The sequence below is a fragment of the Mustela lutreola genome, chromosome 1, assembly GCF_030435805.1.
Source record: "Mustela lutreola isolate mMusLut2 chromosome 1, mMusLut2.pri, whole genome shotgun sequence".
In the NCBI taxonomy this organism is placed as follows: Eukaryota; Metazoa; Chordata; class Mammalia; order Carnivora; family Mustelidae; genus Mustela; species Mustela lutreola.
In genome coordinates, this window is record NC_081290.1 from 88,753,839 (window position 1) to 88,778,202 (window position 24,364).

General features: G+C 36.7%; 2 protein-coding genes across 8 annotated transcripts in view; one reads left to right on the forward strand and one right to left on the reverse strand.

The window, feature by feature from the left end:
- Positions 1 to 108: 108 nt before the first annotated feature.
- On the reverse strand, positions 109 to 12,036 carry EXOSC9 (exosome component 9). Its single transcript, XM_059169140.1, has 12 exons — positions 11,895 to 12,036; positions 11,451 to 11,545; positions 10,632 to 10,751; positions 10,400 to 10,502; positions 9,382 to 9,519; positions 7,735 to 7,817; positions 6,018 to 6,150; positions 4,913 to 5,001; positions 3,743 to 3,889; positions 2,954 to 3,138; positions 672 to 750; positions 109 to 253 (listed from the first exon to the last, which is right to left on the reverse strand). Exons 1-12 carry the CDS (start codon positions 11,958 to 11,960, stop codon positions 172 to 174), a joined length of 1,320 nt encoding a protein of 439 aa, XP_059025123.1. The 5' UTR covers positions 11,961 to 12,036; the 3' UTR covers positions 109 to 171.
- A 4-nt stretch (positions 12,037 to 12,040) lies between these two features.
- Positions 12,041 to 24,364, forward strand: part of SMIM43 (small integral membrane protein 43) — a 36,703-nt gene continuing 24,379 nt past the window's right edge. For 2 of the 7 annotated variants that reach the window (XR_009352499.1, XR_009352504.1), the window contains exons 1-3: positions 12,078 to 12,155; positions 17,139 to 17,276; positions 20,852 to 20,937. The gene's annotated coding sequence lies outside the window, so the exon portion shown is untranslated. The other 5 variants (XR_009352503.1, XR_009352505.1, XR_009352501.1 and 2 more) reach the window with 4 other exon arrangements.

Sequence of the window (24,364 nt, forward strand, 5' to 3'; positions counted from 1 at the left end):
TAAAACCTGCTAAGTTGTTCAGAGGTTTATTTTAAAGCACAATGTAAAAAATCATATAAAGAATCGACTAGATTTTATAATGGATTTGTGAATAGAAAAATACTCAAGTTATGAGCACTGAATAAATATCCTTTTAATAGTTATATACACAAATATACAACTATATGAGCTTCAATTAGCAGCTCTCTTCTTTTTTCTTTTTCTCACTGGCTTTTTACTTGGTGCTTCTTGTTTTGCACTGGTGGTCTGTGTTCTGTGAATAAAATAAATTAAAGTTCACTAACAGTATTAGCACTATAAAGCCGATACAATGGATGGTTTACCAGACTTAAACCATTTTGCTCATTCAAAGTCTGGACTACCAAAATAGGAGATTTTTGTTTTGTTTGTTTTGTTTTTCCCCCAGGAGAATATATAACATTTGCCAACTAAGAATAGTTGTGACCTTAAAATTCAGTGACCTTAAAAGGCCATCTATACAGTTTTATAGAATTAGATCCTGTTGTTAAATCTCAGTTTGAAGAAACTAAGAAGGAAGAGCTGGATTTCAAAAAAAAAAAAAAGTGTGTGTGTGTGTGTGTGTCTTTGTTTAGAGTAGGATAAGATGAGAATAAAACCAGAGAAGTCTTGAGTTATGTGTATACATTTGAAATAAACCATAACTTTGTTACCTTATTTTCTTTGGGTTCTTGTCTGGTTCTAAAATGATCATTTCTTCTTCTTCACTGTCTGAGAGTACTATAGGGGCATCTTTAAGAAAATGTTGAGGAAACAATATAAGTTATAATCTCTTGGAAAATTTCTACATGGGTTTATGTAAGCAGTTCTAAAATTCTATTTCCATACAAACAGTCCCAACTACTCTTGAGTAGAGGCTTACAGAACTACTTGTTTTCTCCTTCCCTGAAGTAACTCCCTGGAGCTCTGAAAAATAACACATACTTTATTTCCTAAGAATTCTGTAATTATATGACCATTTTGTACATGTCATAATAGGGGGGGAAAGTCTATACAGCTTCTCCCTATTATAAACAACACTGGAAGGAAAATACCTAGAAGAATTATTACTGGGTCAAGAGGTATATACATTTTAAAAAATATTTTGCCAAATCCACCCAAAATACTCTTTCAATTTTTATTAAAAATTCATTTTCCCTATGCACCCTTGCCAATGGTGGTTTGTTTTGTTTTTAAGATTTTGTTTATTTGAGAGGGAGAGAAAAAGAGCACAAACAGGGAGAGGGACAAGCAGCCTCCACATTCAGCATGGAGCCCTAACTAGGGCTTGACACCATGACCCTGAGATCATGACCTGAGCAAGAGTCAAGAGTCACACACTTAACCTGAACCACCCAGGTGCCCTGATTTTTAATACTCTCTGATACAGTAGTGAGAAGACATCCCTTTTGGCTTTGAATTTATTTCCTTTATTATTAGTAAGGTTGTTCATGAAATATGTTACTGGCCATTTGTACCTGACAATTACTTTGTTATCTTTTGCCAGTTTTTCTTCTGAGCCTTAGTTAATGATGTATATAAAGTGTGAATTAACCCTTTTTCCAGGTGGCATATCAATTGAGTTTTCAATTTACCTGCTTTATCCTCCCAATTATCTTAGATCCATTTTCATTATTCAGTTGAAAATATTACTCTTCAAAGCAGTAATTGAATGTTTAGCTATTAATCTTACTAATCTTAGAAAAATATTTCACAAATATATAAAGAGGCATATGTTAAGATGCTTTACTATAGCACTATAACAAAATGGTAACATTTATCAATAAGGGAATATTATTAAGCCAACCTAGTTATTGTCAAAGCTAGAATTCTATATAGCATTTAAAAATGTGGCTGATGACATGAAAAAATTCTAAAGATTGATTCACAGTCCCTGTGTTTAAGCTTATATTGGTATAAATATATAGTAAATAAATACATGGAACACGGTCTAAAAAAATAATACCAAACAGAAGTAACCTCTAGGAAAGCTCCCAATCAATACGCAATTTTTTCCCCCTTAGAAAAATCCCAGCAGGCTCTCAGTAATATTTATAAGTAATTAATCTCATTCCTTGAAGGTAGGCAGGTATGTACATTATGTACCTAAACAGGTACTTCACCTTCACTATTTTTTTCGGCCAGATTTAGTAAATATACCCTTTAGTTCTCTGCCAGCCTACTTGCTACATCGATCCTTGTATGGTTTAGGTTTGAAAAACCCAATTCATGATTATAATGGGCCAAGTAAGAATTTGGTTTTCTGGACAGTAAAAATACCCACAGGTTAAAAACAATTTTTTCTAGTTCTACAGCTTTCAGGATGCAAAGAACACCTAGGTAGGACTACCATTACTCCAGGTGATTCTAGAGTTCTGTATGTTCTAATGCTGCTATAATAACAGCCATATATAGCTATTTATTTTTATATTAACTAAAATTAAATTTAGAATCCAATTCTGTCACAAACCACATTTCAAATGTTCCATATCTGCCTGTGGCTAGTGGCTATTATATTTATTAAACAGTATATGCATAGAACATTTCTAACATTATAAACAGTTCCATTTGGACAGCTCTAATGTATGTTATGATATGGGCTTTTTATGTTTGAATCTAGACACTACAAAGAAAAAATGGCATGGAGGAATGAACTTAAGGAACTCAGACCTTTAAAACTGGCCCACATATTTTCTTTTATACATATAAAAGAAAAAAAAATTTTTAACTAAAATGCCACTATATACCAGAGTACTATTACTCCACAAAGCATGTTCTTTTAGAAAAGAATTGGAATTCTGTAATTAGCATCAACAGTTTAACTGAAATTGAAGCCACAAAATATTTAGCCTCTCTTTTAGAGGAATATAAAATAAGATCCCGAAAAAAGGAAGGTATATGTATTATGTATATATAATATATGTAATTACATAAAAGCCATAATAGTGTTACCTACCTTGACTTCCAATATTGGAGACTTCTACTCCAATGTTCATTTTTATACTATCAAGAATGATTGCTTCATCAGTGCCATCTTCATCTTCCTCTTCCTTCTCAGAGTCTTCAAGGTCACCCCAGGAGTTCTCTACTCCCTCTCCAATTTGGGCAGTTCCAGGAGTCCAAAGCACAGGATTAGAAACACTTAACAAGTTAAGGAAACTATGAGTAACAAAAATACTGCCATTTGGTAGTGTTGAAAAAGATGAGAGAAAAAGTTTTAAGACTGAAGAGTGCATCAAGTTTGTGCAAAAAAACTGCACTAATAGCTACGCTATGGGTGGCTAAACAAAAAGAAAGAAAACAATGTTAACTCAGGTAAGATTTTATGGAAACAACAGAAGTACTGAGACATACTGGCTCTCAACAGTTGCAGTAATAAATATGGTGAATGGATGAATACATTAATTTCCAAGAACAATGTGTAATAGATATAAAGTGCTTAACTGAGATTAGATAGATATATATAGATAGATATAAAGTGCTTGACTGAGATTAAGGAACAATTTTTCAAAGAAAAATGCTGTAAATTGGCCAGTGAGATAGAAAATTTTCAGTTTTTGTAGGATAGCCAAAGAATTTTATCAGACTCAATAAGACTAATCACTGTCTTGTATCTTCAATGTTTTCTCTAATAAAGCAGTGTTTCAGAAAACAAACCAGTATGTACACCCTTCACATAATCTTAATAATGCTGAAAGTGTTATGAATCATGTTGTTACTGAAAAAAACCATCCAATAAAGATACACTTCTAAAGGAGGTTCAGCTTCAGCAATAATTTCTTCTGCTTTCTCTTCTACATCAGAGGTATCAATAGGGGCCTTTTCCATTTTAAATGCTGTGATTCTTTGACTTGCTATAGACTCTGCAAAGCCGTATTTTCCACCTTCTTTCCTGTGTGGATTTTTTATTTGGAGGTAGGGAGGGATGAAGGGGGAATAAAAGGTGAAAGAGCAAACAGGAAGGGAAAAGTTAACCATTTTATCCTTTTGATGGAGGAGAAACATTGAGAAAAAAGCTGACGAACTTAACCTCACCAATTTACTATGCTTATCAAGAGAAATAAGTTACTGTAATTTATTGAAACATGTGCCAGGCAAGTGCTAAGCGCTTTAAGTATATTATTTTCTTATCCTCAAACCTGTCCTACCAGGTAGATATTACCTCCCACATCACAGAAGACACTGGAGTGGTGCGTTATGGAAGAAGCAGAGAACCAACCCCCATTTGTGCTGCTTCTGTTAAATGAGCTCCTCGATTTTCTTTTTGTTTTGGGTTTTTTTTTTTTAAGATTTTATTCATTTAGGGATGCCTGGGTGGCTCAGTCAGTTAAGCGGCTGCCTTTGGCTTGGGTCATGATCCCAGCGTCCTGGGATCGAGTCCCACATAATGGTTCCTTGCTCCGCAGGGAGCCTGCTTCTCCATCTGCCTCTGCCTGCCACTCTGCCTGCCTGTACTCTCTCTGTCTCTCTGACAAATAAATAAATAAATCTTAAAAAAAAAAAAAAAGATTTTATTCAATTATCTGAAATAGGGAGAGAGCCAGAGAGAAAGCTGAGCAGAGGGGAGGGGCAAAGGCGGAAGCAGACTCCCCACTAAACAGGGAGCCCAATGCAGGGCTTGATCCCAGGATCCTGGGACCATGACCTTAGCTGATGGGAGGTGCTTAATCAACTAAGCCACCCAGGTGTCCCAAAATGATTTTTTTTTTAAAGAAAAATATTATGTGGCTTCTCAATACAGATTATATTTAAATTGGAATACAATAGAACACTTCCGTATATTCAACTTAGATTAACAGGTAAGGAAAAATGGGAGTGTGAAAATTATATGGTTACTCTTATGCAAGAAAGTCCTTAACAGAAAAATCTGTTAAAAATAAAAAGACCATTTAGGGTTAAAAAGAATTAAACTTACCTTACTTTCCGGTCATTCTCCAAAGCCTTCTGTATTAGCTCTGTAATTTCCAGTACTTTCACACCAGCTATTTTACTACATCTCAAAACCTATTTATAAAAGTACATTCTGTTATTTAAAGACAACCACACAGCTTTCTTCAACAAAACTATAAATGTGAGAATAGATTTTCTACCTTTAAAATATAAGCTTGACCTTTTCAAATATGAAAATACAATGTAAACACAAATTAATGCAAAATGTGAGACTTGTTTTAAAATACCTCAAGAAATATCACATTAAGAAAAGAGACTCAAAAACTTCTCTGACAGTGTAAAAGATACCACTGAAAAGGCCACAGATATACATTATATACTCAGGGATGCACTAACTACCGTTCTGTATGAGTGACCCAAAACAGTTCAAAACATGGCTGCAGTATCCCTTGGGAAATTATAAAGCAGAGATTCCAGGCCTCAGGGACCTAATGGATCAGAATCTCTGGAAATAGGGATCTGGTAATGGCCATAATACTGGTCATAGAAACTAACATGGCACATTTAATATATACTATACACTGCAATATACCCATGTATTTATCCTTACAGTTCTAACAACTTTATTCCTGTTTTAATTCCGTTTTACAGATAAAGAAGCCAAGGCACAAAGATATGAAATCATTTGCAAAAGGTCAGTTAGTATAAGGCAGAACTGAAATTTCAACTAAAGCAGTCTCTGTGCTATATGCTATATTTCAATCTATATTCTAGAAGCCTTCAGGTGAATCCGATATGTAGCTAGATTTGTGAACTACTGCTTATTGAAAACCCAACTTCTGAGAGTACCTAATTTCTACCCTTTTGACACTTTTTTTTTTTTTTTTTGAATAAGAAGATGAATCTCTTTTCTCACTGGAAAGGATATATTGTAGTCACCAGTCAACACAATGTAATAATATTGAAATCAGATGCTAACATATCCTAGAATCACTAAAAATATCCTTGATGACTATCCTTGATGGTTTTTTAGTTAATAAAACAAGAAAAAGCAAAACAAAACAAAAACAAGAAAAAACTTCTAAAAAGAAGAGACCTATTCTTAAAAGAACATTAATCAAAGCACTAACTTGATCTTTCAGCAGCATTATCCCACCACTGGACTGGATAGTACAAATCTCTCGATGCTTGTTCATGGCAATCACCAGCAGGCCATCCATTACACGTTCTTCCCGTTCATTGGGATCCACCAATAAATATGTACTGAAATGAATATTAATTGGACCTGATTAAATTCAAGGCTAAACGCTTGTCAATTTTAAGATAGTGAATATTTTTAAAAGATAGCATTAATAAAAGTCAACAGAGTAAAGGTCTAAGCCTATGGATGTGAACACTTTAATGGGAAAAGAGATGAGAATTATAGTTTTTATGGACAAAATAAATGCTGAGGGGGCTATCACTAGCTATTACAGTAAAATCACAAGTTCACATTAGTTTTCTTTAAATAGTACACAATCTAAACCTAGTGCTATCACTTTCATTAAATGACTTATTGCTCATCAATAAAAACTACATTATTTTGTTAATTTGGAAAGTCCCCTAGTGTGTCCTAGATTCTGAAGTTCTCCTAGGTTCTGCTAATGGATCATTAAAAGAATACTATTTCTACATTTTCCAATGTTGGGCCTCTAGACACATGTGGCTGATATATACATGTGCAAAATACAGATGTCAAAGATTTAGTAGAAATAAAAGAATATACAATATCTGATGAATAATTTTTACACTATATACTAAGACAATATTTTACATATAAGAGAAAATATATTTTATATTTCTCTTGGTATTTTACATATAAAAGAAAATAATTTTTATACTATATACTAAGACAATATTTTACATATAAGAGAAAATATATATCAAAATCAATTTTCCCTGTTTCTTTTTACTTTTAATGTGGCTACTAGAAAATTTTAAATTACATATATTGCTCATGCTGTATTCCTACTGGACAGTGCTGGTCTATTTCCCACTAATGAAATTCTACACTATAATGACTAGAAGTTGAAAGCTTCCCTAGTTTTTATTCATAAAATTGTTAAAATATCTTATTTATATCTCCCTTTGTTTCAGAAGAGATTTAAGTAAAGGTACTGCTACATGGACCTATGACTTGGTTTTTCTTTTCTTTTTTTTTTTTTTAATTTATTTATTTATTTGACAGTTAGAGTGTACAAGTAGGCAGAGCAGTAGGCAGAGGGAGAAGCAGACTCTCCACCGAACAGGGAGTCCAACGTGGGGCTCGATCCCAGGACCCTGGGATCATGACCCAAGCCAAAGGCAGTCGCTTAACAGACTGAGCCACCCAGGCGCCCTTGGTTTTTCTTTTGTAGGAAGAATTAGTGAATTGTGAAGAAACTACTAGAGAGCTTAAGAAAACTAGACTTATCCCATTTGTGAACCATTCCGCCTTATGACTTGCTCCTCTAATATGCTCCAAAGTCCTATCTTCCATTAATCCACAGTAATTCTCACTCTACTTTCCTGAATTAGAACCTAACACAATTCGATTAACACCTGTACACCTCTAGCACCCACACTACAGGAAATTTATAAGTATCCTATGAAAAGTGTTGTGAAATCTCTTCATTACAGAAGAATTTGTCACTTCTATTGAGAAAGCTCTTTGCCAACGAATGCTCTTACAAAGAAAGAAAAAAAAAAACCTAAGGTGCTTTAATATTAGAGGAGGTGTTTATTCATCTGTCCACAACACATTTGAACAGAACAAAAAAGTTCCTAGCTGCATGTACAATTTTAGCCCATGACAAGAATGAGACTTACCCTTGCTGGAAGAAGGCAAAACTGACACAAATCGGCATGTGGTGGATGCTTAACGGTACAGGATCTCGCTCTTCAGGTGTATACTGTTTGAAAATAAAAGCTTCAAAAATTAGTCACTGAATTATAAACATAAAAAATATCGTGAATATTAAATATTAAAGTAAAAAACATATTTCCTTTAATCATTAGTTGAATATCTAAATTAATTCTTTCACAATTACCTGTTTGACTTTGCCACTCAGGGTTCCTTAAAATTTTATGCATATGTCAAAAAGCTTTACTGGGATATAAATACCATAAAATTCATTCATCTAAGTATGTATCTACTCATTTTGTAGTAATTTATAGTTATGTAACTATCACAATACAGTTTTTTGACCTTTCCAATACACCCCCGCCCAAATCTCCTTGAGCCTATTTGCAGTCACTTCTCATTCCCACTCCCAGCCCTAATCATTTGTATTTCACATCTGCTTCCTTTGAAGTTAGCACATTTCATCCATCTTGCAATATGTATCACTAGTTTGGTCCTTTTTACTGCAGAACAGTATGCCACTCCACATCATTCCACTGTATGGATGTATATCCATTCCACTGTATATATATACCACTGTATGGATATACGTTTTTCGATATATGTTTTACCAGCTGATGAACATTTGGATTGGGGCTATTATGAGTAACGCTGCCATGGAACATTCACATGGAAGTCTTTGACTGAAAATGTACTATTATGTCTCCTGAGTAGATTCGTAGGCATGGAATTGCTGTGCTTTTTAAGAAACTGCCAAACTTTTCCAATGTGACCATACTACTACTCTACATTGCCACCAGGAGTAACTCTACAATATTTTTAAAATTTGATCTCTCTCTCTTTTACTTCCTTACACCAATTCCCTTTTCTAAAGGAGCATGTCTATTATTAATAAACCTTTGTCTCTACCTCTAGGTCTTTAGAGTCTACTCTAGTCTAATGCCTAAAAGCAGCACAAGAAAGACTGCCCAGAAATGTGGGCATCTGATGTTTCCTTCACAACTTTAAAACTCAAGCTATACAGTGTACTTTCATTATTCAAGCATGAATTCATATAAATTGAAGTTGACATATTTAGCACAAGAGAAAGGCAATGTAAACAGTACATGTCAATAGTTTTCAAAATGTGGCCTTTCCTCTGGCAGCATCAGTATCATCTGAGAACTCTGTTAGAAGTACAAATTTGTAGGTTCTATCACTACCCTACTCTCAGTGTGGAGCCTAGCAATATGTTTTAATAAGCCTTCTGGCTGTTTCTGAAGGACTTTAGCCAGAGTAAGCACACGTATTTCAATGTGCTGAGAACCATGTATTTCTAACATGTGGTTCCTAAACATAAGCCAACCACTTCATCTAATGCTCAATCCTAAGTTATCTGGTTTTATCCTAGGAAACCAAGATAGGGTATGCTTTTATTGACAGACAATTTAATAAAAGAGATTTAAGAGTTTTCAGGGACAATTTTGACCATTTATCATTTTTGCCTTATCAACAAATCTCAGAACACACTTAATTATCATCTACAAAAAGAATTCACTAATAAAAGTTGCCTGAACATCAGGGATATTCATTCATTCATAGGGAGAAGCCTGTTTCGAATCATGGGAGCTCACCAGCGTTACTTCATCTCCTTGGACAGAGACATCGGGTCTTCGGAAGTGACACAAGGCTACAATTGCAGCAATGCTGGCAGCATCAATAATATTCCCATCATGATTTAATAAATGTAGGTCCACACGTATCTGCCAAACCTGAATGTAAGTTTAAAACAAAAATAAATCCTAACTGATCACAACCAGTGGCTATTCATAAGGAAAGTAACACTGCGTGCAAATTTTTCTCTTGCAGTTAAAATCAATAAATGTGTATTAAGAGAAATGTTAAGCTAGGGCAACATCTGAAGTACCAATAGTTTACTTTTCTGTGAGTCACCTGACAACAATTAAATATACACTCTAAATATGTAGAACCATTGCACAATTATAAGATTTTCCCAAGCCTAAGTATATTTTTATTTTGTATCCCAACTTAAAAACCACAAACTCTTAGGTTTTACTTGACAATACTTACAATAATCCTATAAGTAATCCAAATAGGAAGTATCATATTCAATGATATAATGTAGAAAGTGACTTCTCTGGAGTCAAAAAGATAGTCAAAATACCCTAAACAAGAGTAAAGTTCTAAAACATTATCATGCAGCACAATTTATTGAGAGTAACATTTCCAATGTCAGTCTATCACTAACTCCCTGTGTAGCCCTTATAAGTCAATAAACCTACACAAAAGAAGGATTTAATCTGTTCTTCAGTTCCTCATTCCTAAAAAGAACATATTACCTGCTTCTATCAACTCAAAGAACAGAATAAAACAGAATATATGAAAAAACAAGTTCTTTGAATCAGACATTTTAACACACATCCAAGTTGATACTTTCACCAATGTTTATTGTCCCTTCAGAGAGAGAGATGACAAAGTTCTAGGGTAGCACTCAGGAACATTTGCAGTGAAGTGAATCAGCCTAAAACTGAATTAACGGAAGCTCTGAGAGTACAAGTACAGATATAAGAATCCATTAATCAGCAATACTCAACCTAAGATTATGATTAAGAATTTTGGGCATATCCCCACCTTTTCACCAGCAACAACACAGAGAGATTCAGTGTCTATACACTTCGAATTTCTTAGACATCTTTCCAAGAGTCGATTCAACTTCACCAAGAGATCTGACTGCCTATGAAAATAGGAATGGGCTAATGTCATGAAATATAACACCAGGCATTAAAACAATAGCTCACTGCTGTTATGTTCTCCTCTAGTTAAAAAGCAGCTTAAAAAAAGAAAAAAAAAATGATTTAAGTACCTGCCAGGTTCAAAAGCTGGGGCAGCCATCTGAGATAGTTCAAGGTTAAAAAAAAGAATACCTTCTGTTGCCCTATTGAGCTTTGGAGAAACAAGTTCACAGGAAACCTGTCCAAGAACTCTGCAAAATAAAGCACAAATCTGTTAACTAAATATATATCCTTTCCAATTAAATATAAATTTAAAACATACCAATTAAGTTTTGATCTTACTCTAACAACATATTCAGTATGATGTATCATTAGAGACTGAAATTACATACAAAGTAGAGAATATATACAGAAATAAAACACATACTGGCATACACAAAAAGTGACAAGAAAAAAATCTCTTTTCTTACAACACTATTTCACAGATTTTTAAAAATCAATATCTTTACTTTTTTCTAAAACAAATATTTATTGACACAAGAGCATGAAAACTTGCAATTTTTAAAGAGTTTTCATATGGCATAGCTGGCCACCATTATCTGAACAATCCTCACAGCTTTTAAATAAATAAAAAACCTAATTCTTATGTCAGGCAAAGGAGAAAAGTAGGCCTACTTAATGGGAGGTGCAGAAAATAAATTCAGGACAATTACTACTGGCTGTATATACGACCTAAAGACATCAGAAAACTATGCAATACTCGGGATGAAAGATATATTCATGGTTAAAAAATTTTAAAAAAATCTCTCGTTAAAGAAAATATACTTATTTTGGCAAAGAAACAATTAAGTCTGTCCAGACTTCTTAGATGCTTTGTGAGCAACTGAGTCATTAAGTTTCTTTTAAACTTCTCCCTATTGAGTTTTTATCAAATTTGAATCCTTTGTTACCTTGTTTTCCCAAGTTCCACAATACAGCACCCATAATCGGTCCCAAATGAGATCTTGATGTTCCTATAATCATAGGTTTGTCTGCCATCCAGCCGCTGTAAGCACAACATTCATTCTTTTATTCCTTCAACAATTATTTACTGAGCAGCTACTCGATGCCAGGGCTAAACACTTGGAGATAGGTGGATTCTTAACCACTCCCCATAGGAAAGTGGAAACTAGGTTCCCGAGCACTCGTAGTCGCTGGTGTGACTCCAGCTTTTTGAACCCAACTTGGGGCGGGGGGGGGGGGGGGGGGATGCTTAAGGGACGGGGTGAACACGCCGGTGGTTCCTTCTAGGGGCTTCCTGGGCCTGCGAGGGTTGTGCGCGTTCAAACCGGAAGGCTGCGAGCGGCGGTGCGACCAGGGCGCCCACGCAGCGCGAAGTTCCCGGGACCATTTACCTTTTTCTCTTCGATGGCGCGGAGTAGGAAACGGCGCTCGCAGTTTGAGAGTGGTGTCTCCTTCATGCTGTAGGACCACAACACACCCTAGCACCGGAATCCGCTAGGAAAAGTGAACTTGATCCCCTTCACGCGCTCCCCGCTCGCTCTGACGCGCAGGAAATTTACGTCATCAAAGCTCCGCGACCAAGGCTGGGGCCGGTCGCTAGTGCGCAAGCTCAAAGCAATGTTGGCACTAGAGGGACCGACTAGGAGAAGCCAGTAAGTTAAGGAGGCGGGTTTCTGAGCGTAAGAGTCTGTTTCTTTTATCATGAAGTGTAGAAAAGGACTCCAAAACAGTTATCAGTTATAAAAATTAAAATCAGTATAGGGCTTTCGCATTTCACCCTTTATTCACTTCTAGCGGGGTAGGCTAGACAGATATTACTGTTATTTTATACAGATGAGGAAGTTGAGATTTAGCCAGAAAGCTGCAGAGGCAGAGTTTGGAGCATTTTCAATGGAGAAACACTGGAATGAACGGGCGAAGTGGAGAGGAGGGAGGAGAAGAAACTTAAGACAGTGAGGTGGGGTATTATTGCGGGCTGAAGGTGAAATCTCGTAGACTTGAGAAGCTGGCAAGAATTGAGAATAAATATTAGCACTTCTTAACTAACGGTGTTATAATCACCACCAGCTGAAACAAAATTTGTTGTTTATTTTTTCAGTCTCCCCAGTTATTTTAAGCCGATAAACTTATTTTTATGGGCATAGAAGAACTGGATGCTCGCGCGGCCAACCACTCCGCTTTTTTTAGAGGAGCTCTAAAGAAGTAGATAAAAGCAGGAACTCCAAACTATCCCGGTTCTAATTCTGACTCTGCCCTTGACTAGTTCTGTGACCCTGGCCTAGTTAGCTTATGTGCTTCACTTTACTCATCTGCAAAGTAGGAGTGGTAAACCTATTCTGAGGGGTGAAAACGAGTTAATACATGTAAAATGCTTAACAGTGTCTGGAATGAGTAAGTACTATGTGTTTGCATATTGTTTTGTTAACATTTGTTTCTGAGGGGATAGGCACTGTAATTCCTTTTCAGGCTCCATTCCACTACTTTTATCTTTTCTTACACTTTTTTTTTTCTTTTTCCTACCAGTGATACAATGTATCCCTGGTACTCAGGTACTGCAGTCCCTGTACTCAGTTAATTACTGTGTGTGTGTGTGTGTGTGTGACAGCTTTTTGTGTTGCAAGAATAATTTAAGTGCTGGAGAAAAGGGGTGGACAAAATCCTGTTCCTTGAGGAACCTATTTTCTCTTTGGAAGAGACAGTAGAAGCTTAAACAAACATAGCCAAAAAAACCTCAAGTTCATGTACTGAATGCTATCTGAGAATGGGGCTGCTATTTTAATAGAGATAGTTGTAGAAAGAGGTTGTTCTGTAGAGGTGACATTTGAGTTAAATAAATTCTCAGTGATGAGAAGGAGCAGCCATGATATCATCTGGAGAAAAGGAAGTGTTTCAGGCAGAAGGAGCAAGAGGAGTCAAGAATGAGATAGGATGAGCTTTACGTGGTCTGGAGACAGAAATTGTGAAGAAGGAGGAAAGTGAATAGAAACTATGTCCACATGCTCAGACAGTTGATTAATTTTCAAAATAGGCAAGGGGATTACAGAGTATAGGCCCTTCATGTTCTTTCAACAATGCAAGTTCTTTTATAATACGACTTCACAACAAAACTCTTGGCTGACTTCATCATTTAAATCCTTGCGTTCTTTTAATAGGCATTTACTAATTTCTCTTTTTGTCGAAATGAAATGTTGGCCTTTATTGATGCCGTCTGTCCTTTCCTGGTTGGCTCCTTGGTAGTGGAAAAAGAGTGTTGTTTGGCTTCGGATAAACTTCAGTTCTCATGGACTTTGGGTGAATTAAGGAATCTATGTGAACTTCAGCTTCTCTATTTTAGTTTGGAAATAATTACTTTGTGTTAAGTTGAGAGAATCTAACACTGTTTTGGACAGGATAACTATTCAATTAGTTTCCTTTCCTTTTTGGGGGTTGCCAAAGGCTTCTCTTGAAATCACCCAGATTTGCTGTGTCAGATTGCTGTTCTGAGATTGCTGCTTGATTACTTTGCCCTTGCTTTTCTCCACTTTGCTCGAATTTCCACCATTCTTTTCTACTTTCACTATTATTTTATTATAATTTTAACATTGCAGTATCTGCCTTTAATTGGAGTTAAAGATGTATAACCTATCTCCACCCACATCTACATACCATCACAAAATATATTTACTTCACAATCTCATATTTAAATCTCATATTTAGTAAGGACCTTTTGAAACACCCAAGGGACCTTGGCTTCATGTTTTCAGGAGGAAAAAGTTTTTGAAGTTTGAAAAGAGGTTCAGATTGTACATTCTACTCTTTTTAAAAAGAATCAATTTGAATCAGCATATTAACCTGGATTATCTGTTTACATATAACCTGGTTTTCAACAAAATATTTGAATACACACCTTTTCCCCCCATCTTTATTGGGCATCTGTTGCTTTGTCTGACCAGCATTCTTCTATTTTTTTGGAGAAATGCCCTTTCCTGATCCCATATTATTCTGGTGTTAATGGTAATAGCAGGCAGGGTATGACCAAGTCCTACTGATAATGGAAATCCCTCTTTCTCTCCTCATTGCCTGTTCACCCAGGCAGGGCTAAACAGAGTCACTTCATCAGTCTTGACATGTGAGCTCTGGGAGAGAGTAGGTCTTTCCTTCTCTAAGAGTATGAACTCTAAGGACAAGGCAAGTCTGGAACTGTTAGGGGCCATCTTGCCACCACATGGAGAGAATGTGTTTGAAAATGAAGTCAGACAGAGGCCAGTAAACTGAGAAATAAGGGAGAGAAGGGGAGCCCTTATATAGAAATAGTTTGCACCAGTTCTTGGACTTCCTAGTTGGTGAACCAGTACATTTGAACTGCTCTCTGGGTAAGTGTATCCAGAAGAATCCTGACTAAATACACTTCTACTAGATTGTAAAGATCCATGTCTTACTAACCTTAGAGCACCTGCTGAATCTGGTAGTATACTTTGTGAGTAAATGGATGAATGGTCTGTTACAGCACTTCTGGTGAATTAAATTAACAAGTGGATGAATAAATGAACAAATGGAATCTTACAATTTTATTTACCATATATAATGTCTGCCGTACAATTTGTCTCTATAGAAATTTCTTTTCTAGAAATTATTCTGGAAGAAAATAATGCAAAATGTTAGCATGGTTATCTCTGGGTGGTGGGATTCTGGGATTTTTTTTTCTTTTTTGAACTTTCTTCTTTTTGAATTTCCCAAATCCTCCATAAGGCATATGAATAGCTTTTATCATCAGTAAAAGTAAAAATAAGAATGTATTTTCCTTTTCTTGTTCTGACACATTTAACTATTTGTTTAAAGAGATTTTGGCTTTCAACTATAGTTTAACAAAGACATTTGTTTTGTTGTTTTTCAAGACTCAAACTGGAAACTACATAGTTAATATGTGGAAAGATTTTATGCATTGACAACTGCTGTGGTCTGAATGTTAGTATTCCTCTGCAAATTCATATGTTGAAGTTCTAACCCCCAAAAGTGATCATGTTAGGAGGAAGGGGTCTTTGGAAGGGAGGATGGAACCCTCACAAGTGGAATTAGTACTCTTATAAAAGAGATTTCACAGATTGACCCTTCCACCACATGAAGATACCATAAGAAGTCGGGTTCTCAGAGCCCTCACCCAATCATGCCAGGACCCTGATTTCAGTCTTCCAGCCTCCAGAGCGATGAGAAACAAATTTCTGTTGTTTTAAGCCACCCAGTCTGTGGTATTTTGGTTATAGCAGCCCAAACAGACTAAAAAAAAAAAAAAATGATTGAACACTAATAAGTCACATGTAGTGTGTATTTCTCTTCCATATTTTTCTTCCATAAGTTTAAAAACCCTAGATTATCAAGTTCATCTCTGGTTTCTATGGAATAGTTAAAAGAGCTTCCTTTTCTTTTTTATCATTTGCTATGATCAAATATCTATATATGATTTCATATTATTAAGCTTTTTCTGTATGTTTAGAGGAATAAAAATTATTATTTTCAGCTTGCAACAAAATGAGGGGTGAAGAAAAGCAGGGGCTGTTTTGATTTACACTGCTTTCAGATAGTTGTAACATGTGGGTAGTCCTGGACACAAAGAAAATTAGGCACATTCTCGGGTTCCACCCTAGACTTCCTGAATCAGAAACTCTGCAAAAGGGGCCCTACCATCTGTGTCTAAAAAACTCCTCCAGATGATTTTTGTACACACTAAAGTTAGAGAAGCTCTGATCTAAATTTATTGGAGAAAGAGATATACCTGGTCTTGTCTGTACCTCTGAGATTTCCAGTCTGTTTTATGCAAAAATGTGCTTGCTGATGTCATCCATTCCCCTTCACAGGGTACACTGCTGAGGGCTTACTGATTTCTGGAGGGAAGTGGAGGTAGAAAAGGAATTACATAGCTCCTAATATGTGCTAGACAGTGTGATTGGTGCCAGCAAGGTTGCGCTTCCATACAATGATTTCCAACTTGCTCTTCACTGATTTTACAGAAGGAGAACTTTCAATTACCATCTAAACCTGAGCTATATCTCAACACATAGATTTTTATTATTTTTTTTAATTTTTTAGCAGCATAGATTTTTAAAAGTTAATAGACACATGTTTAAGAGCACAGCAAAATTGAGTGGAAAATACAAAGTTCCTATATACCCTTCTTCCCAACCCCACCACATACATGCAGCTTTCCCCACCATCAACATCCCCAATCAGTATGTTACATTTATTACGATTGAGGAACCAACATGGACACATCATTATCACCCAAGGTCCATAGTGTAGGGTTTACTCTCAGTGGTGCACATTCTGTGGGTTTGGTCAAATGTAGAATGACATATATTTGCTATTAGTTATACAAAATAGTTTCACTGCCCTAAAAATCACCTGTGCTCCACCTGTTCATCCCTCCCTCTCCCCAGCCAGTGGTAACCACTAATCCTTTCACTGCCTCTGCAGTTTTGTCTTTTCCAGAAGGTCATATAGTTGGAATTAAAAAGCAAGTTACCTTTTCAGATTGGCTTCTTTGCCTTAGCAATATGCATTTAAGGTTCTTCCATGTCTTTTTGTGGCTTGATAACTCATTTTATCACTGAGTAATATTCCATTGTATGGATGTACCATAATTTCTCTATCCATTCACTTAGTGGACATCTTGGTTGCTTCCAAGTTTTGATAATTATGAAGAAAACTGCTGTAAACATTCACATGAAGATTTTTGTGTGGACATCCGTTTTTCAACTCATTTGGATAAATACCAAAGCACACAATTGCTGGATCATATGGTAAGAATATGTTCAGGATTTTAAGAAACCTGTCAGACTGTATTCCAGAGTGGCTGTACCATTTTGCATTCCAACCAACAATGAATGAAAGATCTTGTTGCTCTATATCTGTACCATTTGCTGTTGTCAGTGTTTGATATTTTGACCATTCTAATCAGTGTATGGTGGTATCTTGTTATTTTAATTTGTGATTCCTTAATGGCATATGATATTAACGTATGTTGAGGAAATATATATGCTTATTTGTCATTTACAAATCTTTGAAGAGGTGTCCAGATCATTTCCCTTTTTAAATCGAGTTGTATATTTTCTTATTCTTGAGTTTTAAGAGTTCTTTCTAAAAAATTTTTTTAAAATAATTCTTTGTAAATTTTGGGTTGTTGGGTTTGGCCAGCAAATCCTGAGATGGCAAATGAAAAGCTTACTCCACACCTTATTAGGAGAAAGGAGAAGGCATAGGGACCAGATGTTCTAGTGGTGAAAGGTCCCAAGCCAGCTCTGCCTCCACTTTTATTATGACCGTGATCAATACATCAAGGAAATAAAACAAGAAGTGTGAAGCTTTAATAATCAAGACAGTAACATAAGTAGTAGCGTGTGATTAGAACAAGCTATACTCATGTCACCTATGCAGTCAGGAAGTACATGACCACCAAAGATAAATGTTTTTTGTAAGCGTTTACTACCTGCATGAGTGCATTGAGCCATGACAAGGATCCAGCTGTTTTCAGCCCAGAAACCTCAAAAGAGGCCCAGTTTTCCAGACACTCCTTCTTTTCTTTTCAATTAATATCACCCAGGGAGGCATATATTTATTAAATCTTACCTAGCCAGGCCTTATGAATTTCCACATTGGATGATAAATATGTGTTTTGCACTGTTTTCTCTTCTATTGACAGTGTCTTTAATGTAACAGAAGTTTTGGGGTTTTTTTTAAGATTTTATTTTATTTATTTGACAGAAATCATAAGTAGGCTGAGAGGCAGGCAGGGGGAGGGGGAGAAGGAGGCTCCCCGCCAAGCAGAGAGCCTGATGCAGGGCTCAATCCCAGGACCGTGAGATCATGACCTAAGCTGAAGGCAGAGACTTAATCCACTGAGTCACCCAGATGCCCCCACATAGCAGAAGTTTTAATTCCAATGAAGTCTAACTTGTCAATGTTTCTTTTTTGGATTATGTCTTTGGCATTGTATCTAAAGAGTCATCATCTCCAAACCCAAGGTCATCTAGATTATCTCGTGTGTTCTTTCAAGTGTTGTCTACTTTTTCCATTTGAGCCCTTAGCATAGTAATTATAGTTATTTTAAATTCCTGGCCTAATCATTCCAACATTCTTGCCATATCTGAGACAGGTTCTGATGTTTGCTTTGTCTCTTCAAACTATATTTTTGCCTGTTAGTATGCCGTGTAACTTATTGTTGAAAACCATACTTCATGTACTGGATTAAAGGAACTGGAATACATAGCCCCTTAATGTTCGGTGGTATGGGGAAGGGGAAGCATTCTGTAGTCCTATGATTTGGTCTCAGCCTTTTAGTGAGCCTGGGCCCCCAGGCTGACATTTTACAAATGGTTCTCAGTTTCTCACCCCACATCTTTAGGTAAGAAAGGAAAACTAGTGGGGAATGAAGATGGGTCCTTCTTTTCCCCCAGGTCTGTTGGGCTCTGGTAAAACCCCATCTCTTGGGCTCTGGTGACATAGTTTCTCTTGATGGCAGGCCTTATTAAGAATAACAGAATGTTCTGGCCCTATGTCAAAATGGCTACTGTTCCCCTCCCCTTGCCAGAAGCATGAGAAGACTCCCCCCACCCCCCAATTTTCACTATGAGAGCCTAGTAGGGCTTCTGGAGGTAAAACACACGAAAGAGTGGGAGTCATCCTAGAGTGACCCCCAACTGGAGTTTTTAGCTCTCAAATTTATCTGCATTGAACTCCAGCAATTAGTTCATTACAGCTTAGGTGTTTAACCACGGAGGTTGCTGAAGAGGTTTCTGTATGTGAGTGTCTCTTCTGGTAAGTTGTGGTTCTCCTTACTGCCTGTCTGTCTCTCCAGGTTTTGTGGCAGTGGTTTGTTCTGTGACCTCACTTCTGTGACAGAACTAAGAAAAGTTGTCATTAGTTTCTTCAGCTTTTTTCTTTTCATGTGGACAGGAATGACCATTTCCAAGATAACTGTGTGCTAGACCAGAAACTGGAAGTCACATGAAGTCAAAACTTTAAAAAATTCTTCTATTTAACAAAGATGCATATAACACTATGTACCAGGTCTTGATTTAAGCACTTATAAATATTAATCCTAATAACTATCCTGTGAGGTAGGTTAAATTATTATCTCTGTTTCACAGATGGAGAAACCCAAGACACAGAGAGATTAAGTGATTTGCCTAGGGTGACACAGCTAGTAAATCATAAAACCAGGACTCATTTGCAGGCAGTCTGTCTCAAGAGACTATTTATAAATACTACCCGTGCTGCTGCTTATAAATGGGAATCCATTTCTGTGCCAAGTGTATGATTTTCATCCTAACACTAAGACAAATTATTTTCTTTCCCTGTGAGGATCTTAACTTTCCTCTTTCAATTATATTGACAGCTACAGCTGACCCTTGAATAACATGGGTTTGAACTGTATGGGTCCACTTTTATGGAATTTTTTTCCTGATAACTATGATACAGTACAATAAATGTGCTTTCCTAATGTTTTCTTATCTCTAGCTTATTTTGTTGTAAGAATACAGTATATCACGCACATAACATATAAAAATACGTTTAATATTTTATTTATTTATTTAATATATTTATTTGCTGATAACATAATATAATTATGTTATCAGTAAGGTTTCTGGTTATCAGTAAGCTGTTAGTAGTTAAGGGGGTGCCTGGGTAGCTCAGTCAGTTGGGCATCTACCTTCCGCTCTGGTCATGATCTAGGGGTCCTGAGATGGAGCCCTGCATTGGGCTTCCTGCTGGGCAGGGAGCCTGCTTCTCCCTCTCTCTCACCTCAACCCCACTCATGTTCTCTCTCTTGACCTCTCTCTCTCAAATAAATGGGTAAAGTTAAAAAAAAAAATGAAGCTATTAGTAGTTAAGTTTTGGGGGGAAGTCAAAAGTTACTCTCAGATTTTTAACACTGGGGGGGAGGGTCATTGCCCCTAACCCCTACATTGTTCAAAGGTTAACTGTACTTAGAGAAGAAAGCTGCTATTAAATTACCCAAACTCAATTTCTTGTGCTTAGACTCGACATGCAATTAGATGTACAACCATGAAGTAGGGCTCATTAATGCAAAGAGACATGATGAGAGCCAACTATAATCCCAAAGCTTGCATACAGACAAAAGTAAGATTGTAATTTAGCTTTTATTAATAAGCAATAGGAGAACTTCTGTGTGCAAAAGTGGTGTTGTTTCTTGATGGAGAGGCTCTCAGAGAATATGTCACTTGTACAACCTTTAGCCCTAAACCCCATGGATGCTATCCCTATATCATTGATCAAATCCTTATTCAAATTAATGACTCAAGAGGAAAAATTTCTACTTTACTCTTGTTCTAACTTTGTTTACCTCTTCCTAAAGTGGCCCAGGAAGGAAGGCTTAGATTGTTTCAGAAGCAGCAGTGTCAGCAGAAGTGGGAGAAAACCAGATGATGGTGACATCAAGAGGTAATAGCCGAAAGCCAAAGCGAGAAGGTGGTTTCATGTTGGCAAGTCTCTTTAACAAGCAATAAAGTAGGGCTGCTTGGGTGGCTCACTCTGTTAAATGTCCTACTTGTCCTACTTCAGCTCAGGTCATCGTCTCCTGTTCAGCAGGTAGTCTGTTTTTCCCTCTTCCCCTGGCCCTCTCCCCTCTGGTATTCTCTTTCTCTTCCCCTCTCTCTCAAGTAAATAAATCTTAAAAAAAATAAGCAATGAAGTATTATTTTTGAAATAGTACTTCAATGATAGGCAGCCTCAAAGATGGCCCCCAGTGATCCCCACCTCCTGGTATTCAGGGCCTGCGTAGTTCACTCCCTTTAAGTGACTTGCCTCAAATCAGTAGACTTCCTCAACATTGAGAGGGTGATAATTTTGTGATTAGATTACAAGAGAATGTAACTTTCATCTCCCTAGCGGTTTTACTCCTCTGTTGGCTGTGATGATGCATGTTTTTGTCTTGGAGGGTGGGGGCCCCACATGGCAAGGAAGTAAGGGTATCCTCCAACCAACAGCCATATAGATATTGAGGCCCACAATCCACAGCCCAAATGGAGTTAAATACTTGCAATGATCACGTAAGTGAGCTTGGAAAAAGATCCTTCCCACGTTGAGCTTTCAGATAAGACCCCAGCTCTGGCTTCCATCTCCATAGCAGCCTTCAGCAGACCCAACTGAGATGTGCCTGGATTCCTGACTCAGAAACTAGGATAAACAAACATTTATTGTTTAAGCTGCTAAGTAGCAATAGACAGCTAATGCAATTTCTAGCACAAACTCTTAGGTGAACATTACTTCTGGATTTCATATTTCCACTGACCTATTCTCAACTTGTTGATAGTGCAAAGAAAATCTATATTTAACAGTTTTTACATCTTCTGAGTTTATCAAAGTGTTGCTAAAATATTTTGTGAAGGAATTTGTGGCACATAATGCTAATTCTTTATCACTGAAGTGTGCCTTTTTTGATGATCTTTAAGAAGTTAACTGAAAGGAAAGCATGGTTTGTATCTGAAAAATCTTGCTTAATTTAGTTAAGTTAGTTAAGTATTGCTATATTACAACTGTAATTTTTATCTCTGGAAATATAAAATGTATGGGAAAATGATTTCTAATGTTCAGATAGAAAAGTCTTGTCTGACTTTGCTCTTACTTAAAACAAAAAACTGAGCCTGACCATGTAGTTTGTTGAAAGTCAATGACAAGAAATAATCCATTCAGTAATGAATTTTTTTTTATCTGATCCAGTAATGTTATCTGAAAAGGTAAATGCATGTTGGAATCTCTGTGGTGAGTACGTATCTATAAAAAGAAATACCAGTATCTGTTTATAAACAGGGACTGGAAAGGAAAGCTGAAATGTGAATTATGTCTGATGGTGGCATTTTTCTTTAATTTTAATTTCTGATACTGCTAATAAAAATCAGATTGTATAGCAAATAAGAACCTGAAAGAATTCAGTCATTTATATACATATTTTTTGTGAGCATGCTGTGCCAGGCTCTATTCCAAGTGCTGAAATCATGTAGTGAGAAAAATAGACAAAGTCCCTTGGAGCTTGTGTTATAGAGACAAGTGGACAGTAAAATCATCACCAAAAAAGCAAATGAATAATGCCTGATAATAGACAAGTGATAAAAGAACAGTAAAACCAGTTTGGGGTGTGAGAGAGTGGCAGATAACGTAATCAGGAAGGAGCCTCTCTAATGAGTAGGCATTCAAGGAAATCTGGAAATGTGAGGAATGAACTATTAAGTGGACTTTGGTATTCCAAATAACCAAATAGGCTGTAAGAGGGGCTGTAAGAGGGCTTTCTTTGAGGTTCTGGGGCATGTACCATACACAGCTGAACATAGTTTTATGAAAGGAGATTTTAAAAGCCTAGGCTCCAGCGCTGACCTCCAGGCTTAAATTCCAACTTTGTAACTTATTAGCTGGGTGACCTTGGGCAAGTTATAAACCTCTGTTTTAAAAAAAAAAAAAATGAGGCTAATAATCACACACTCATAAAGTGGTCTTGAGGATGAGGGTTAAATAACATGTGAAAAGTACTTAGAACAGGCCTCAGCCCGTACTTAGCAATAATAAACATTAGCTACTTTTTAAAAAAGATTTTATTTATATGACAGAAAGAGACTCAGTGAGAGAGGGGAACACAAACAGCAGAGTGGGAGAGGCAGAAGCCGGCTTCCCGCTGAGCAGGAAGCCCGATGTGGGGCTCGATGTGGGGCTCGATGTGGGGCTTGATCCCAGGACCTTGGGATCATGACCTGAGCTGAGGGCAAATGCTTAACAACTGAGCCACCCAGGGGCCCCGCATAAGCTACTGTTCTTAATAAGTTTCCTCTATTACAATATTTATTTGTCATTAAATAAGGTCAACATGTATCGCTCTCTGGAGGTATAACGCTCTGCCTTTTATAAGGTGAGGGATCTAGCCTTCAAATATGCAAGCCCAATTTCCTAATAGCTTTTCTGGCCTCTAGGAGAGTTTTAGCACAGGAACCCAGAACCAGCTTCCCAGACACATTTGGTATACATTGTTAATAATTCATTAAGTATGTGTTAAGGATTCTTAGAAATCATCTAAGAAAGTCACACACTTTCTAAAATGTAATTTTTATAGTGTTTCAGGGCATCGGGCAGCCTTGGGTTTAGATCCTGGCTTGGTGAAACAGTGGTGTGTTGGACACATCGTCTTACCTCTCTAAACTAGAGTTGTTACAGCTGCCGCTCTTACAGCATTTATTATGTGCGAGGCACTTTTCTAAGATGTTTACATACATGAGCTCATTTAATCTTCACAATCCCTCTATAAGTAGTTACCATCACCCCCATTTTACAAATGAGCAAATTGAGGCAGAGATCAATTGAGTTTTTCAAGATGACACAGCCATTTCAGTGACAGAGTCAGGATTTGAATGGATTCTGTGTGGCTCCAAGTCTGTGTGCTTAAAACCCTTAAACTCTCCTGCCTCCATAAGAGGTTATGTGTAAGCACTCACGGTGCAAGACAGTAAGTGCTCTATAAATATTTGTTGAATGATTAATTGTGCAAAGTCACAGTAAATAGACTATCTGCATACTTTATTATGGCTGAATAATTCAATTATTTTTCACATTTTTAGGTAATCTTGTATTTATTACATCAACTTTGCAAATCCAGTATAGTCTAATAACCCTATTGGATTACCTGGCAAAATTTGTTTGTACTGAGCCCATGCTGGCTCCTGATGGTCACCTCTTATGTTTCTAAATGCCCACAGACCATCTGTTTGAGAATCTATTTTAGAATTTTGCTTGCAATCAGTGTCAAGCCCATCATTTACATATTTGCCTTCTTTGCATTTTTGGAACTTGGGGAACTTCTAGTTCTCTTCAAGATGAAAATCTGGTT